General features: G+C 43.8%; 1 protein-coding gene across 1 annotated transcript; it reads right to left on the bottom strand.

The window, feature by feature from the left end:
- Nucleotides 1–314: 314 nt before the first annotated feature.
- On the bottom strand, nucleotides 315–6,522 carry LOC120047435 (adhesion G protein-coupled receptor E2-like). The gene is made up of 13 exons (XM_038992952.1): nucleotides 6,430–6,522; nucleotides 6,274–6,312; nucleotides 5,562–5,621; nucleotides 5,331–5,462; nucleotides 4,985–5,116; nucleotides 4,358–4,486; nucleotides 4,199–4,236; nucleotides 3,991–4,107; nucleotides 3,754–3,916; nucleotides 3,157–3,279; nucleotides 2,850–3,016; nucleotides 2,541–2,705; nucleotides 315–1,323 (listed from the first exon to the last, which is right to left on the bottom strand). Exons 1-13 carry the CDS (start codon nucleotides 6,458–6,460, stop codon nucleotides 1,165–1,167), a joined length of 1,455 nt encoding a protein of 484 aa, XP_038848880.1. The 5' UTR covers nucleotides 6,461–6,522; the 3' UTR covers nucleotides 315–1,164.
- Nucleotides 6,523–19,123: the final 12,601 nt, after the last annotated feature.

Below are 19,123 nucleotides of genomic sequence, written 5' to 3'. Positions count from 1 at the left end.
GATATTAATATCACTCACACTATGTTCCTTCATGATGATCAACGATAAGTTTCAGGGCAGACATACATTTCTCAAGTCTGGCTGACACAAAACGCGAAGTCTTCCTGACAAAGCTATCTCTCTCTGTGCACTTGTCGTCACTAGTTACTACAGCCACAAAGTCATAAACCCCGCTTATTTCTAAAATGTCTCTCTTAATTCAAATTTGATTTGAAACAAAACCCTAAACACTCATGCCTAACCTTAAATTAAGACCAAAAAGCTTATTTTGGGGGGGATGGGGGATTTTTATGATACAGCCCAGGTTTGGAACGCTCTTTTTTATTGGTCTATTAACTAATTTACTGCCTGGTGATGTCACCAGCAAGCCAAAACTTCATCCTACCAAAACAGACTGACATTTCAAACAGCTCTTACACTAAAAGGGCATTATCATAATGTCCACAATTTCACAGTCTTATTCCAACCTCAAAGTGTTTCAATATACATAAAACTCAGGAAATCATGTTCTTGACTGCACTGGGCCTTTAAGTCAGTTTGGGTGTTTGGAAGTCTTTACACCATGTGAGCAGTTCTGTAGGCCTAATGAGAGGCAAAAAAAACAATGTTTTGGGTGAGCAATGATCAAATTCATTGTACTTTCAGTATGATGTCGTGCATTATTTCTGAAGAAACGGACAACTCATACTTAGATATTTATAGTTAGAATGGAGGAAATAATAGCGAGATGATTTTTGAATTTAAATACCTTCTCACACTGTAAAATAAACAGGAAAAATATTACTTTCACTTAAAATAACTCAGTTACAACAACAACCAAGTGGCATAATACTGGACAAATGCAGCGTTGAGTGGATATACCACTATTCTCATCTCTACTAATTACAGACCACTTTTATGAGATTAAAATGACTTAACTATGTTGCCATAGAGATCAGACCTCTTCTGTTACACTCCAGAACTGATAAGAGTTCTATACATGAGATATTGTATATCTATTAACATAAAGTTCTGTTCTTATATTTTTGTTTGTTTGATACATTTTTATAATACTTTACTAAATAAAAAATGCTGCCATTTGGATGTCCTTGCAAGCCAAGAGACAATGTTACAAATTAATTCCAAGTAAAGCTTTTCTTAGAACACATATTTCAAATCTATGTCTTATTTTCTATGTAGCTGTACATCCTGTTGCCGCCGGTGTCCTCCACGACGTTTGCGGCTGGCATGGCGACACCACAGGGTTGTGATCAGGGACAGGACCACACAGGTCAGTGCCACAAAAACACCCACCCACATCACCAACGACAGCTGCCCGCTTCCCTGCCAACGAGGAATAACAAGCATCAGACACACACCATCTAGACAGTATGAACATATCAAACACACAGCCGAGCCTCCAAAAGAACATCAGCACTTAAGCACTCAACAAGCATCAAACTCCCCTAAATAATGTGAGAAATGAATCAAACACTTACATTTAGTAGTTTAAAACATGAACATTTCCAGATGAGCCAAAAATTGTCTCGGACACAGATATCTGGGAATATATTTTCTCCCCCTTCAGATGTGCTACACTAGCTACAGTAGGTTTCCATCCATTTGGCGACAGATTTACATGGGAATACTCTAAAATCAGCATTAAAACAATATGTGCATTTTCCCACCAGAGAGGTGTTTTCATCAAATTGACTTGTTGCGAATAAAAGGCTGTGCTTGATGACATAGTGCAGATAAAAAATACCCTTTGTGGTAAAATGTCCATGTACCGAATAAAAAATACAAGTTAAATGGGTTTACATGGCATTTTCAACTCTGAGGGTTTTCTCACAATTATTTTTTTGCACTTTATAGCAAATGTGCCCACTCCGGTATTGGAACGTGCCCTTAAACCCACAGCGCTATTTGAAAGCAGCATCAAGCTCATCACCATGCACATGTAACAGTTTAACTTTAGTCCGTCCCCTCGACCCGGGCGCGAACCAGGGACCCTCTGCACACATCAACAACAGTCACCCACGAAGCATCGTAACCCATCGCTCCATAAAAGCCAGGGCCCTTGCAGAGCAAGGGGAACCACTACTTCAAGCTCTCAGAGCAAGTGACGTCACCGATTGAAAGGCTATTAGCGCACACCACCGCTAACTAGCTAGCCATTTCACATCCGTTACACACATTCACCACCCCAGGAAGTTCAACATAAACATATTTAATTTGTTGCCTAATAAACTGCATGCTTTCCAGACAAGTCGTAGTGGGAGGGCCACACACGTCATAGCGTGACTCCAAGTTTACTTTCATATCATGTTTATTATATCATTATTTGGCCTTAAATGCGTTTCCACTGACATTTCTTGCATAAATATTTTTACAGACACAAAAAGATCCCACCTTGTCTAGCGTATTTTGTTTTCTTGACATTTAGAAAGTTTTCCAAAACATTTTCTGTTTCCATCAGGCCTGTCATGACATTTTTCATCCGACATGTACTTTACTCGCATAAAAAGGTTGGATGGAAAACTGGTTCGTGTTCTCTTTACCTTTCTCTGATGGATTCCCTTCAGCATTGCGAATGTGCTGAGATGGTTGCAGGAGCACACTGTTTGGTTGGAGTTTGACATCACTGAGGTGCAACCCCGCCCAGACCACACCCCCAGTCCATTCTCATCCGACCAATAAACACAGGTGGGGTCAACGTCACTGGACTAGGATACAGAGTATATGGGTTGGGGTCAATTCCATTTAGACTAAGTAAATTCAGGAAAGAATGTGACTTAATGGAAAATATATCAATGAAAAACATGTTTTACTAACAGTCAGAAAATATTAATTAGAGACACAAGTGTTACCTGCAGGTGATTGAAAGTGAGATTAACTGGTTGGGGCAGGTTTGTTGTGTTGGAGTTGCTAACGGACACCGTCGCAGCACTTGACATGAGCTGCTGGCTCTGATGAGAAGTGTTGTCCTTCAGACTATCCAGATTCTTATAGCTGAGCAGAACAACAAACGCAAACCCTGCACACAAAAAACAACACAAGAAAACATAAGGCCTGATACAAAAACATGTACAACTCACAATATCTCAAGTGAATCTATCAATGTATGTCTTTAGTAATATTTGGAGCAGATGATTGGTACTGTAGGACTGCGGCTACCTGGGTAATTCTGGTCATCTCCGACCACCGTCTCCCAGGTGGTGTCAAGTTGAGTGTTCTCATTGGTCAGGCTGACTGGTCCTTTAGGTGGAGTCTTCTCTCTCCTCACCATAATCTCAACCTCTGTTTTTCAACATATTGACAAAATCAACACAGACCAGAAATCACCATTAATGAAAGAACACAGTATTGCATTAATTATATTTTAACGTTGACACGATGTAATGTGCTCGTTAGAGCTCCGTTTATGATCAGTATGGTGTTCAGATTGTAGTACCTGCAAGGTGGTTAGTAAATGGGAAAGGGGGATACCTAGTCAGTTGTCCAACTGATTGTATTCAACTGAATTGTGTCTTCTGCATTTAAACCAACCCCTCTGAATCAGAGAGGTGCGGGCGGCTGCCTTAAATCGACATCCACGTCTTCTGCGCCCAGGGAACAATGGGTTAAATGCCTTGCTCAGGGGCAGAATGACAGATTTTTACCTTGTCAGCTCGGGGATTCGATCCAGCAACCTTCCGGTTACTGGTCCAACGTTCTCACCGTCAGGCTACCTGCCGCCCCATTGTAAATATGTGCTCAGTGTGTGTGTGTTACCTGTGTGGTTGGTCTCTATCCTGGTCACGTTCTCTGTCAGCAGTGGAGCGATCAGTCTGATCGAGATTTCAATGGTTCTCAGTAACTTAGTCACTTCACTGCTACTACGGTGACCATTGGACTGGAGGTCCAGTTGAAGAACATCCGTGGTATTAACCAGTAACTAGAGAAGAGAGACATAAGGGTTTTGTACGTGTGTGTGTGCGTTTGCATGTGTGTTTCTGTGTGGTGACTTACTGTCAAAAGCCCATCTCCAGTTGGCAGCGGTCTTGTAGGTCCAGACAACGTAGAGTTGTTCAACACCAAACAGTTGTTTCTCAACAGAGACAAGAAACTATCAAAGCCTGGTAGAGTCTGGGAGGAAAATGCATAAAAACATTTCAAGATCAAGGAAAAATACCCTTTTCTCAATTAATAATGTAATAATTCAAAAGTAAAGCTTTACCTGTCCAGGCTGTGTTTTGTACTGGTCACAATTAAGCTCTAAAGTAAAAACATGCAGACATTTTTATCTCAATACCCTTCTACAGTACACTATGTACAGACCTGTCCATGATAAAGGAGTACATCATGGACGACAGGTGGAATGGTGCTTGTTTCTCACCTACACACTTCGTTTGGTTTTTGCCAAAGTTAGTAAATCCAGCAGGACACTGGCACCAGTAACTGCCATTCAGGTTTTGACAGATGCCCCCCTTTCCACATACTCCGTCTGTATTACACTCGTCAATGTCTGAAAGAGGAAGAGGGAGATGGCGAATTAAGGGAGAGAGGATGAAAGTGTGCGATGACAAGGAAAGGACGTCACACACAAACATTTTACCAGTGATATTCTCAGGCTCTAATCTAAACCCAGGAAGACACAGTATTAAACATCTTGCGGTGATGACGCATGTTCAATTGTCCCCACAGACGAGGAGCATGTCTATACACTCGTTGATATCTAAATAATGTTGATGAGTCCAAGTGTAAGAGGGTATGCTTCCACCTGCATCACTGAAATGGTACCTTTTCGGTGGCGCAGCTGGCTAGTGTGTTGTCAAGCAGACAGTTATGTGTGTTTGTTAATCAGAGGATAATTAGTTTGAGCCAGGGACAGTAAACCAGGCACAGTGAAGCCTGTTACACAAGGAGTAAATACAAGTTGAAACAGAATATTTTGGGTCAGTCAAAATAACAAAACATTGGATGGGACAATCAGAAGACTCAAGAAGAATTGTGTTTCTCTCACCTACACACAAAGTTTGTCCGTCGCCAGTGTTCCTAAATCCATTGGGACACTGGCACAGGTAGCTACCCTCCTGATTAAGACAGGTTCCCCATTTCCCACAAATATTTGGGATCTCAACACACTTGTCTTTCTCTGAAAGAGAAAGCGTTTGTGTTGTCAAGCAGACAGTTGTGTGTTTGTTAATCAGAGGATAATTAGTTTGAGCCAGGGACAATAAAGCAGGCACAGTGAAGCCTGTTACACAAGGAGTAAATACAAGTTGAAACAGAATATTTTGGGTCAGTCAAAATAACAAAACATTGGATGGGACAATCAGAAGACTCAAGAAGAATTGTGTTTCTCTCACCTACACACGGAGTTTGTCTGTCGCCAGAGTTCCTAAATCCATTGGGACAATGGCACAGGTAGCTACAACCCTGATTACGACAGGTTCCCCATTTCCCACAAATATCTGGGGACTTAACACAATCGTCTATGTCTGAAAGAGAAAGCGTGTGGTGAGGATGAAGTGGAGATGGAGAGATGAGGGTGAGAGTGTCTGATTATAAGGATGATACTAAAGACACAGAATTCTTACCCAAGCATTGTTGAGTGGCACCAGTAGTCAATAAACCCAGAAAAACACACACAGTAGTACCTAAAAAATACATAAATTCTAAAAGCTTTAACAGGAGCAAGGTATTGTGTTTCATTTGAAAACAGCATAACATTTTGTAAAAGCAGAATATTTCAGGTCATCCCACCCCCTTAACCTTTGACCTCCTAACAGCTAATTCCATGGGTGAAAGCACATGATAGTGTTGAAGCAAGCTGAATTGTCCCCACAGATGAGTGAGTTGTTACTGCACTCGTCGATATCTAAATGACACAACATATACAAAAGAATGTTCTGACACGTGTAATGTTACATGGCCATTTAAATGCACTGGTTTTGGCTAGTCCTGCTTACATACGATTGACTCTCAAACTCAAGGTAGCCATAAGAGTATTGATTCAAAGCTCTATACATCAGAGGAAAATAATGATTAAAGTCATATTTAATTCACAATAAATACATATTTTCTGAATAAAGACCCCCCTTAAAGTGAATGGTGTTGAATGTTCTTGTGCAAGGTCTGGTTTATGCTGGAGAATGAACAAATGAGCCATGTATAAATTGCTGATATAGGTGAATATTACTGATCAACCTAACAATACAATACAAAAAAATTAAGTCTAAAACCTTCACATTCAGTCTTCATCATCATCACAAATAGCATAACACAAAATCCCCTTAGCTTCAGCCCCACCTTTCTGTGGCGCTCCATGACCATAGTCCTTGAGAAGCGCTAAATGAAGACATAAAAGAAAGGTTGAACTGCACACATACATATAATAAATATATAGCTTTTTAACAGACTCAGTGATGATATGTTGGTCAAATAAAAAGCTGAACATTTACTGACCCAGAATCAGGAGAAATATAATTGCTCCCATGCTCTCTGACAGGCGGTGAGTTAATGTCAAACACCAGCTTGGCTTTAATTCTAAATAATGATTTGATAACATCACGCATGTGGTCAGCACAGTGAAGCAATAACAGTTAATCTTAACTAGCAACGTCTTCCTCTTTAAATAGCAACCGCCCCTAAAAACCAACTTCTCATTTAGAAAACAGCCTATGTAGCATCGACATGAGTCCAAAACGTATTCTTCACTGTCAAAATTGACTACCAAGTGTAAATAGGATAATTTGTCATAAAGTCAGTCTTTGACTGAGTTTTGTGAGATTGTGGTCGTGACTACTGCATCACAACATAAATGAAGGTTGGGTTTGTTAAAATGGAGTGTAATGGATGGAATGGAGTGAATGGAATATTATCAAACCCATGAAAACCATGTTTTTTATACCATTCCATTTATTCCATTTCAACTATTATGAGCCATTCTCCCCTCAGCAGCCTCCACAGCTGTTCAATACTGCCCACAGCTGGCAGCACACAAGTAATCACCAATTCGGAGTGCAGCAGCACCCGACCCAATCCTAATGCCTGTGGTAAATTTGGATTAACTTTGGATTTCCATATGGGGCTAGTTAGGGACCATCTGTAAATTGCACAATGTACATGGGATGGTATGTTACCATTCAAATAGCTCCAAATGTCAACCACTTAAAAACCTCAAACCAACTATAAATTGTAGAAATTAATTTACAAATATTGAAAGCATTTCATCCGAAATCTAAAGGTTGTGCAACATGAAAATATAGAACCTTGGCATGACCCTGGAGAACACCCTGTTGTTCTCTGCAAACATCAAAGTAGTGACCCACTCCTGCAGGTTCATGCTCTACAACATCCGTAGAGTACAACTCTACCTCACACAGGAAGCAGCGCAGGTCCTTATCCAGGCACTTGTCCTCTCCCGTCTGGACTTCTGCAACTCGCTGGAGGCTGCGCTCACCACTTGTGCAATCAAACCCCTGCAACTTATCCAGAACACAGAAGCCCGCATGGTTTTCAACCTTCCCAAGTTCTCTCATGTCACCCCGCTCCTCCACACACTCCACGGGCTTCCAGTCGAAGCTCGCATCCACTACAACAGCATGGTGCTTTCCTACGGAACAGCAAGAGGAACTCCCCCTCCCTACCTTTAGGCTATGCTCAAACCCTACACCCCAAACCGAGCACTCCGTTCTGCCACCTCAGCTTCCCCCTGAAGCTAGGACAGCAGAGTCCCTGCCCATCTTCCGAAAACATCTGAAACCCTACCTCTTCAAACAGTATCTTAAATAATCCTCCTCCTCACCTCGACCACCCCCCATTTTTTAATAAAAAACATAAAACACTTAACCAGCACTTGAACTTGACACCACCCCACCCCCCGTCTAGCTCTGAATCTACTGTGGAAGGACCACCAGAGGGCAGGCTGGGCTCACGGATGGTAGCCCAACAAGGCATGGGAGACAAGGTAACCAGAGGCAATTAAGCACAGCTGACACTACTAATGAGATATTCTCCTTCCCCTATAAGAGAGAGTATGGAACCAGCAGAGGGGGGAACTAGCTCTGGAAGATGGCCACCGAGACAGAGGAGCTATCTATGAAGAACCATTAAGACGGTGACAATACCGTGACTTTTTGTTGTAGTTTAAAGACAATCATATTGTGTTCCTGTTTTGATCTGGAGAAGAAGATATGTTTTCTTTTTCCTTTGGGAGATTTTCGTTGATTACGTTGGAGTGTTTGTGTTGACCAAATGCCCTCAATATAGAACTATGTTCAATCAAGAAAACCTACTCCTGACTCGTTTGTTACACCTTCCTGCTTTTGAGTGACGCCCAATTACTTGGTCCGCTCACATTGGTGGAGAATGTGGGCATTAGGTGGACGAGTGACACAAGGATACGTGAGTAAATCAAGCTTCTTCCAGTAGACCCGGAGGAACCATTCAAGAACGATGGATAACGCCCTACTACAACAATTGATCGCGGCACAGCATACAACCATAGAACTCCTGCAACAACAGCTGAGCCGGCGAGAAGAACCTAGAGTTAAGCCAAGAGCGGCTGCTCACGCCATCTTACCTCGTCTCTCCAAGGAGGATGATATTGAGGGCTTCCTCATGACCTTCGAAAGGACGGCCACCTTGGAAGAGTGGCCGCCCACAGAATGGGCAAGGGCATTAGCTCCTCTTTTGACCGGGGTGGCTCAGGAAGCCTATTTTGACCTGGATGCCCGCGAAGCTGCGGACTATGGGCGACTAAAAACCGAGATCCTATCCCGGTACCAGCTGACTGCCAGAGATGGGGCCGTAAAGTTCCATCAATGGACCTATACAGCTGACCAACCCGTCCGTGCCCAGATCTTTGCATTAATACGACTGACGAAACAGTGGCTAGAACCTGAAAAGGGAGTAGGACAGGTGATAGAGACTCTCGTAGTGGACAAGATATTGAGGGAATTACCCAGTGACTTAAAAAGGGTTGTGGGGCAAGCCAACCCGTTGTCAGCCGACGACATAGCCCAGGCGGTGGAAACATATCGGTCTACAGGGGAGTTGTTAAAAAGTGACAAGGAGGATCGGAAGGATTCTTCCAATCCCGTACCACAACTCACCCCGACGCGTCCGCCACCGAAACGCCCAACCCCCCTCCGGAGGTGGGAGAAGTCATCCCCCACACAGCAGGGTCGGTGTTATAAATGTCAGTCTCCCGACCATTATGCCCCACAATGTCCTAGCAAGGACGAGCCCATGGTCACAGAGTCATCACTGCCCACCCCCACACATCGCGGTTTGAGAGGGCAGGATCAACACTGTTGGTTAGCAGAAATAGCCCCAGCCCCAGAGATTCCAGTTCGAGTCGAAGGACAAGATGTGGTAGCCATTCTCGACTCGGGAAGTATGGTTACGTTAGTAGAGGAGCGGCTGGTGACCTCCGCAACACTGCTACCAGACAAAGTAGCCGTATCCTGTATCCATGGAGACACCCACTATTACCCCACTGTGAATCTGCCGATTCTCACTCCAAAAGGAAGGTGTACAGTCAGGGCAGGGAAAGTGCCCCAGCTGAAGGTGCCATTATTGATCGGGAGAGACTGTCCCCTATATAAGGAGCTTCGGCAGATGACGTTATGCATGGAAAGAAGGGGGACAGGAAAGAAGAGAAAATCCAAGCCCGAGGTAGTAGTCCTACAAGGAGACGTAGCTACGTCCTCGTCCTCTGCAGCAGAGGAAGAAATAGCAACCCAACGTTTACGACAGATATTCCAGGAAACCCCCGATGAAGACACCTGTGAAGGGTTATACACTACACAGGAAGGAGCAACCAGACGCTAAGGGATATATTTGAAGCTCCATCCGAGGAGGGAACCTGGAAGGGGTTCTCATCGGTCACCCCTGAGGGGGATGGGGAACATCCTCCACATCCCTCTACCGAGGTTGATCTGCCCCAGGAATTAAAGGGACAGTTCGGCACCTCGCAGCATAGAGACCCAGACCTAAGGGAGGCCATGAGGAAGGTGAAGGTGATCGATGGGAGGAACGTCGACGGATCAGGTGAGCCCCCTCTTCCTTACTATGCAATCAGGCGGGGTCTCTTATACTGGGTCGTACGACGAAGGGGGGAAAACCAGGAATTACTAATGGTGCCTAGACCATACAGGGATACATTTCTACAGTTAGCCCATTCCCACGTCCTAGGAGGACACCTGGCACGAGACAAGACTATTGACAGAATCATGCAGAGATTCTATTGGCCCCGGGTCACCCGGGATGTGGCCAGGTATTGTAGGACGTGTGATCAATGTCAATGTACAGCTCCACGGCCACACCTGCGTAACCCTTTGATTCCTCTCCCCATCATAGAGACTCCCTTTGAACGCATAGCTATGGACCTCGTAGGACCCCTCCCAAAATCCGCCAGAGGACACGAGTACATCCTAGTGGTCATAGATTACGCTACCAAGTTCCCGGAGGCCATACCCCTGCGTAACATGTCGTCAAAGGGAATTGCCAAGGAATTATTCATGATGTTCTCTCGGGTGGGCCTCCCCAAGACGATCTTAACTGATCAGGGAACCCCATTCATGTCGCGGTTGATGAAGGACTTGTGTCGGTTGTATCAGGTTCAACAGATACGTACAAGCATATTCCACCCTCAAACAGACGGGTTGTGTGAACGCTTGAACAAAACGATTAAAAGCATGTTGAGAAGAGTGGTGTCCCGAGACGGGAAAAACTGGGACATGCTTCTCCCACACTTAATGTTTGCCCTGCGAGAAGTACCCCAAGCATCGACTGGATTCTCTCCGTTTGAATTGCTCTATGGCAGACCCTGTCGAGGGATCCTCGACTTAGCCAAGGAGACCTGGGAGACCCAACCATTCCCCTTTCGATCCACAATAGAACATATTACCCTGATGAGAGACCGCCTGTCAGCAGTGTGGCCCATAGTCAAGGAGCATATGGAGAAGGCACAAAGGACCCAAGGCCGGGCCTATGATAAGTCCGCGACCCCCCGTGAGTTCACCGTGGGAGAGAAAGTGATGGTGCTCGTGCCCACGGCCGAACATCGCTTGCTGGCACAGTGGAGGGGACCCTACGAGGTAATGAAAAGGGTCTCACCGGTCAATTACCTCATCAAGCAACCTGATAGAAGGAAGAAGGTCCAACTCTATCACATAAACCTGTTGAAGCCGTACCATGGAAGAGAGGAGGAGGTGGCTTTGATGGCCCTGGAGGGAAAAGGAAAAGAGGAAGCTTTACCACCGGTGCGCCGTGGTCAAACTCTCCTGCCAGAGCAGTCAAGACAGCTAGACAAGGTGATTATGAACTTCGGTCGAATATTCTCTCCATTCCCAGGACAAACAGATGTCCTCTTCCACCATATCCACACTGAACCCGGCAAGAAGGTGCATATCCGCCCTTACAGGATTCCTGAGGCTCGCCGAGTCATCGCTAAGAACGAGGTAAGGGAGATGTTGAGGATGGGTGTGATCGAGCCATCGACGAGTGAGTGGTCCAGTCCCATAGTCCTGGTCCCCAAATCCGATGGTAGTATGAGACTCTGCAACGATTTTAGGGCCGTGAATGCCATCTCTACATTCGATGCGTATCCCATGCCCCGCGTGGATGAACTCTTGGAGCGCTTAGGAAAGGCCAAGTTCATCACCACCCTGGATTTGACGAAGGGATATTGGCAAGTGCCGGTGGCTCCGGAGGATCGCCCAAAGACTGCCTTCGCCACACCAGAGGGGCTTTTCCAGTATTTGAGGATGCCCTTCGGACTGCATGGTGCCGCTGCAACTTTCCAACGCCTCATGGATGCCATTCTACGGCCCCATCAAGAGTATGCAGCGGCGTACATAGACGATGTGGTTATCCACAGCGAGGAATGGGATAGTCACCTCCTGCGATTACGGGCGGTGCTCGTGAGTTTGGAAGCCACAAGGTTGACGGCCAATCCAAATAAATGCTGCCTGGGTCTGTCCGAAGCGGAATACCTGGGGTACACCGTGGGGAATGGGAAAATACGCCCACAGGCAGAGAAGACCAGGGCAATTCGGGACTGGCCGCGACCCCGGACCAAGCGGGACGTTCGGGCCTTCTTAGGGATAACGGGATATTATCGCCGTTTTATCCCGGGATATGCAACCATTGTCAATCCCCTCACAAACCTCATCAAGAAAAACTTGCCAAACCAGGTAGAGTGGAAAGACGAGACGGAAGAGGCCTTTCAATCGCTAAAAGATGGCCTGTGTTCTGATCCCGTCCTACAGGCTCCGGACTTCTCACAAGAGTTCATTGTGCAGGTCGACGCCTCGGATACGGGGCTCGGGGCCGTACTAGCTCAGAGTAAAGGCGAGGCAGAGAAGCCGATTCTCTTCATAGGTAGGAAGCTCAGCGATCGGGAACAGAGGTATGCTACCGTAGAGAAAGAGGCCTTAGCCATTAAGTGGGCCCTCGATTATCTCCGGTACTACCTACTGGGTCGGAGGTTTGCTTTAGTTACGGACCATGCGCCCCTCACGTGGATGGCTGGTAAGAGAAACAATAACAACAGAATAGCCAGATGGTTTTTGTCTTTACAACCATTCTCTTTCCATGTCATCCACAGGGCCGGATCGAGGAACGGGAATGCAGACGCGCTGTCCCGACGCGACCAAGACAGTGCGTCTGGCGCCCGACCCTCCGGTTCGGTCCTGAGGGGGAAGGTATGTGGAAGGACCACCAGAGGGCAGGCTGGGCTCACGGATGGTAGCCCAACAAGGCATGGGAGACAAGGTAACCAGAGGCAATTAAGCACAGCTGACACTACTAATGAGATATTCTCCTTCCCCTATAAGAGAGAGTATGGAACCAGCAGAGGGGGGAACTAGCTCTGGAAGATGGCCACCGAGACAGAGGAGCTATCTATGAAGAACCATTAAGACGGTGACAATACCGTGACTTTTTGTTGTAGTTTAAAGACAATCATATTGTGTTCCTGTTTTGATCTGGAGAAGAAGATATGTTTTCTTTTTCCTTTGGGAGATTTTCGTTGATTACGTTGGAGTGTTTGTGTTGACCAAATGCCCTCAATATAGAACTATGTTCAATCAAGAAAACCTACTCCTGACTCGTTTGTTCCACCTTCCTGCTTTTGAGTGACGCCCAATTACTTGGTCCGCTCACGCTACAGATAGCTACATTACTGAGGAAAAATGTACTTTCTATGCCTGTGATATGTGGTTGTCCCACCTTGCTATCTTAAGATGAACGCACTAACTGTAAATGGCTCTGGATAAGACCGTCTGCTAAATGACTCAAATGTAAATGTAGTTGTCTCCTTTCTCTCAATTAGTTTCAGCCAGCTGGTGTGCGATTGTGGCAAAGTTGGTTGGACATTGTATAGCCTGCTCCAGTGTTAGTTAGGGACTTCAATCAATTATCATTTTTTAAACAAATAATTAATTGACTAATGTCGGTTTAATTATTTGAATTCCATTTTATTTGGTGGTTTTCTGCGATCTCAATGCTCACATTGCACAGTTTCCCTACAGATAAATCCGAGCCGGTCTGTGTTTCTTTTACGCCTCCTGCGGAAGAGACATACGAATGCTCAATCGTGAGGAGATATAGAGAACAACGGATACTTTGCAAGGTATCTCTACCTGAAAATGCATGATCTAAGTGATTGATAGTTGGGATTCAGCAGTCATAAAAGTATGCCTTAATTACTTTGAAGAACTATAAAATAGTCATTTTGTCAGACAGCATAGACAACAGCTCTAGAGATGAGATGATTACTTGGAATGAAATTATAAAGTTGTAAAATAAAAACACACACTGTAACTCTTCTGCAGTAAAATCTCGTAAACCCAAATTCTTCTCTGCAGATGCCACCACAACACCTATTTTCTGTAGTACAGTTGATCACCATGGCAATAAACGCTAAAAAGCCAACCTCACTGTAGCAAATTTCATTCGTAGGCCTAGCACTCTGTACTGAAAAAAGTATACTACTCACCAGGAGCCTCTTAGGATCCCTCTCCCTTGACCCATCTTCCTGTACTTTCTTCTCTGCCTCAACATACGACCCCTTCTGTACAACTCTGACCCTGGCAACCTAAACCTGCCTCTCGCACCGCACCACTTCTGATCCCCAGGAACATGGGCACCGCTACAGTTAACACATACCGCTTCTTTCACTGATACTACACATTCCTTTGTCCTGTGCCCTCCTGAACACTTCGCACACCTTGGAATCTCCCTCCTACACACTGCTGCAACATGACCATAAGCTTGGCACCTGAAACACTGTAGTGGATTTGGCACAAAAGCTCTTACGGGATAACCAATATATCCTAACATTACTTTGTCGGGTAACGACTCAGCATCATAACTGAAAAGGACAGAGAGTGACTCTTCTGTTTCAGCACGCTCGCCACCGGGTCTGCGTCGCACCAAACGGTGGGTTGTCACAGACACAGACGGGAATCCACCTCCACCCTTACCGCTACGAACGAACAAAAATAGCGAACAAAAAGAGACCTATAAGCAGTTGTTACAACAACAATAAAATAGTTTAAAGTGTTTTGTCCAAATACTCGTGGATTCTACTAATAAAAGAATGGACGACCTGACTAGAGAGGTCCAGGACCAGAAGAACAGTTTGCAGTTCTCCCAGGATCAGCTCGACAAGTTGAAACAGGAGAACGGCAAGATGACAGCAATCTGTATGTCATTGAGAGAGGACATCAGTTCTGTGTGTGAATCCATGATAACAATGACAGATAAATCAGACTATCTTAAGGGACAATCAAGGCGAAACAACATGGTTTTGGATGGAATTGCAGAATCTCCACATGAGACCTGGATGGAGTCGGAGGACAAAGTGAGGGAAATGATCTCTGAGAAATTGAAGATGGACCACAGGAAGATTGAGGTGGAGCGCGCCCACAGGACTGGAAAACCCACCACCGAGCCCAGGTGATAGGCCCAGGCCGATAGTGGTCAGGTTCCTGAGGTTCAAGGACAAGGTAGCTATTCTGGAAAGAGCCAAGAACTTGAGAGGAATGTATATCCTCCTCAACGAGGACTATCCTGAAGCTGTGCACCAGAAGAGGAAAGAACTGATCCCAGCCATGAAAGCTGCCAGAGCGCGTGGGGACATTGCGTACATCCTCTACGACAGGCTCATTGTCCACCCTCCCTCCCAAAAGCCTGGAAGGGATGAGAAAGCCAAACCTATGGGTTCGTAGCCTCAACCCCGCAGCACACACACACACCAATGGATTAACCTCTTGGCGCACGGATCCCTTTAGCGGGATCATTTTCATCAACAACCGCTGAATTGCAGAGCGCCAAATTCCCAAAAAATTACTAAAAATATTTAATTTCATGAAATCACAAGTGCAATATAGCAAAACACAGCTTAGCTTGTTGTTAATCCACCTGTCGTGTCAGATTTTGAAAATATGCTTAACAGCGAAAGCAATCCAAGCGTTTGTGTGAGTTTATCGATCACTAGACAAAACATTACAAACACCTAGCAGCAATGTAGATTGGTCACGAAAGTCAGAAAAGCAATAAAATTAATCGCTTACCTTTGATGATCTTCGGATGTTTGCACTCACGAGACTCCCAGTTACACAATAAATGTTCCTTTTGTTCGATAAAGATTATTTTTATATAAAAAAACTCCATTTGTTTGGCGCGTTATGTTCAGAAATCCACAGGCTCAGGCAGACGACAGGCTCATGAAGGGCAGACGAAAATTCCAAATAGTATCTGTAAAGTTCGTAGAAACATGTCAAACATTTTTATAATCAATCCTCAGGTTGTTTTTAACATAAATAATCGATCATATTTCAACCGGACGATAAACTATTCAATACAATAGAGAAAGAAAATGTTGAGCTACCACTTTCGCGCGCAAGAACTAATCAAAGTACACCTGGCTATCCACTGACGCGATTTGATAAATCTCGCAAATTTTTCAGAATAACAGCTTGAAACTATGTCTAAAGCCTGTTCACAACCTGTGGAAGCCATTGGAAAAGGAATCTGGTTGATATCCCTTTAAATGGAGGATAGGCAGGCAATGGAACAGGGATTTTTCAAAATAAGAGGCACTTCCGGGTTGGATTTCCTTAGGTTTTTGCCTGCAAAATCAGTTATGTTATACTCACAGACAATATTTTGACAGTTTTGGAAACTTTAGAGTGTTTTCCATCCTAATCTGTCAATTATATGCATATTCTAACATCTGGGCCTGAGAAATAGGCCGTTTACATTGGGAACGTTATTTTTCCAAACATAAAAATTCTGCCTCCTAGCGTCAAGAAGTTAATGGACTGCTGAATGTATATCTTTTTTTATCTTGCTTTGTCTGCTCTTTCAATATTATGTCTATCACTGATAAGCTACCAAGGAAAAGGCTGAAAATAGCCCATATGAATATATGTAGCCTTAGAAATAAGGTTCATGAAATCAATAACTTGCTAACATCAGATAACACTCATATATTAGCCATTTCTGAGACTCACTTAGATAATTCATTTGATGATACATCAGTAGTAATTCAAGGATATAACATTTATAGAAGAGATGCTTATGGGGGAGGAGTTGCTGTATTTATTCAGAGCCATATCCCTGTATTGCTTAGAGAATATCTTATGTCAAGTGTTATTGAAGTGTTGTGGTTGCAGGTTCACTTGGCACATCTAAAGCCTTTTCTTTTGGGGTGTTGCTATAGGCCACCAAGTGGTAACAGTCAGTATCTAAATAATATGTGTGAAATGCTTGATAGTGTATGTGATGTAAACAGAGAGGTCTACTTTCTTGGGGAGCTGAATATTGGCTGGTTTTCAAGAGGAAGCTTCTTACTGTAACCAGTGCCTGTAATCTGGTTCAGGTTATTAGTCAACCTACCAGGGTGTTTACAAACACTACAGGAACAAGATCATCCACATGTATCGCTCACATTTTTACTAATGCTGTAGAACTTTGTTCTAAAGCTATATCCGTACCCATTGGATGCAGAGATCACAATATAGTGGCCATATCCAGGAAAGCCAGAGTTCCAACAGCTGGGCCTAAAATAGTGTATAAGAGATCATACAAAAGATTTTGCTATGACTCTTATGTTGATGATGTGATTAATGAGGCGCATCCTGACGCTGCACTTGATGAATTTATGAAATTGCTTCTTCCAATTATTGATAAACATGCACCTGTTAAGAAACTGACTGTTAGAACTGTTAAGGCTCCATGGATTGATGAGGAATTGAAAAACTGTATGGTTGAAAGAGATGTGGCAAAAGGAGTGGCTAATAAGTCTGGCTGTACATCTGACTGGTTTATTTACTGCAAGTTGAGAAATTATGTGACTAAACTCAACAAAAAGATAAAGAAACTTTATTATGAAGTCAAGCTCAATGATATAAATCATGATGGAAAAAAAACTTGAGTACTTTCAATGAAATTACATTCAACTCCATTTTTCATTGAATCAGATGGCTTATTCATCGCAAAACCATTTGATGTTGCCAATTATTTTAATGATTATTTCATTGGCAAAGTGGGCAAACTTAGGCAGGAAATGACCACGGCAAACAGTGAGCAATTATATTCATGTATAAAAAAACAAATAATGGAGGAAAAGCAGTGCAAGTTTGGATTTTGTAAAGTTAGTGTGGGAGAGGTGGGAAAATGATTGATAACGATCAATAAAGACAAACCTCCTGGCATTGACAACATAGATGGAAAGCTACTGAGGATGGTGGCTGACTCTATAACCACTGCTATCTGTCATATTTTTCATCTGAGCCTAGAGGAAAGTCTTTGTCCTCAGGCCTGGACGGAAGTAATACCGCTACCCAAGAGTGGTAAAGCGGCCTTTACTAGTTTTAACAGCAGACCTATAAGCTTGCTGCCAGCTCTTAGCAAACTGTTGGAAGAAATAGTGTTTGACCAAATACAATGCTATTTCTCTGTGAACAAATTAACAACAGACTTTCAGCATGCTTATAGAGAAGGGCACTCAACATGTACTGCATTGACACAAATGACTGATGATTGGTTGAAAGAAATTGATAATAAGAAGATTGTGGGAGCTGTACTGTTAGATTTCAGTGCAGCCTTTGATATTATTGACCATAACCTGTTGTTGAAAACTTAAGTGCTATGGCTTTTCAACCTCTGCCATATCGTGGATTCAGAGCTATCTATCTAATAGAACTCAAAGGGTTTTCTTTAATGGAATCTAATGTCAAACATGTAAAGTGTGGTGTACCGCAGGGCAGCTCTCTAGGCCCTCTACTCTTTTCTATTTTTACCAATGACCTGCTACTGGCATTAAATAAAGCATGTGTGTCCATGTATGCTGATGATTCAACCATATACGCATCAGCAACCACAGCTAATGAAGACACTGAAACCCTTAACAAAGAGTTGCAGTCTGTTTTTGGAATGGGTGGCCAGTAATAAACTGGTCCTGAACATCTTTAGAACTAAGAGCATTGTATTTGGTACAAATCATCCCTTAAGTGCTAGACCTCAGCTGAATCTGGTAGTGAATGGTGTGGCTGTTGAACAAGTTGAGGCGACTAAATTACTTGGCATTACCTTAGATTGTAAACTGTCATGGTCAAAACATATAGATTCAATGGTTGCAAATATGGGGAGAGGTCTAGCCGTAATAAAGAGATGGTTTGCTTTTTTGACACCACAGTCCAAAAAGCAAGTTCTGCAGGCTCTAGTTTTGTCTAATCTTGATTATTGTCCAGTCGTGTGGTCCAGTGCTGCAAGGAAAGACCTAGTTAAGCTGCAGCTGGCCCAGAACAGAGCGGCAAGTTTTGCTCTTAATTGTAATCAGAGGGCTAATATTAGTACTATGCATGCCAGTCTCTCTTGGCTAAGAGTTGAGGAGGGTCTGTGTGGTGACTTACTGTCAAAAGCCCATCTCCAGTTGGCAGCGGTCTTGTAGGTCCAGACAACGTAGAGTTGTTCAACACCAAACAGTTGTTTCTCAACAGAGACAAGAAACTATCAAAGCCTGGTAGAGTCTGGGAGGAAAATGCATAAAAACATTTCAAGATCAAGGAAAAATACCCTTTTCTCAATTAATAATGTAATAATTCAAAAGTAAAGCTTTACCTGTCCAGGCTGTGTTTCG

Source organism: Salvelinus namaycush, chromosome 5 (assembly GCF_016432855.1).
Source record: "Salvelinus namaycush isolate Seneca chromosome 5, SaNama_1.0, whole genome shotgun sequence".
Taxonomy (NCBI): Eukaryota; Metazoa; Chordata; class Actinopteri; order Salmoniformes; family Salmonidae; genus Salvelinus; species Salvelinus namaycush.
This window is presented reverse-complemented; position numbering and strand designations above follow the sequence as displayed.

What these genes read in the sequence shown, in the direction of transcription:
- LOC120047435 (XM_038992952.1), bottom strand. Translation starts at nt 6,460, where the DNA reads ATGGGAGCAATTATATTTCTCCTGATTCTGG. An exon ending in CAGACAAACTCCGTGTGTAG is followed by an intron (nt 5,117 to 5,330) that starts GTGAGAGAAACA and finishes TTTCTCTTTCAG; the next exon opens with AGAAAGACAAGTGTGTTGAG. An exon ending in CTGGAGATGGGCTTTTGACA is followed by an intron (nt 3,917 to 3,990) that starts GTAAGTCACCAC and finishes TCTCTTCTCTAG; the next exon opens with TTACTGGTTAATACCACGGA.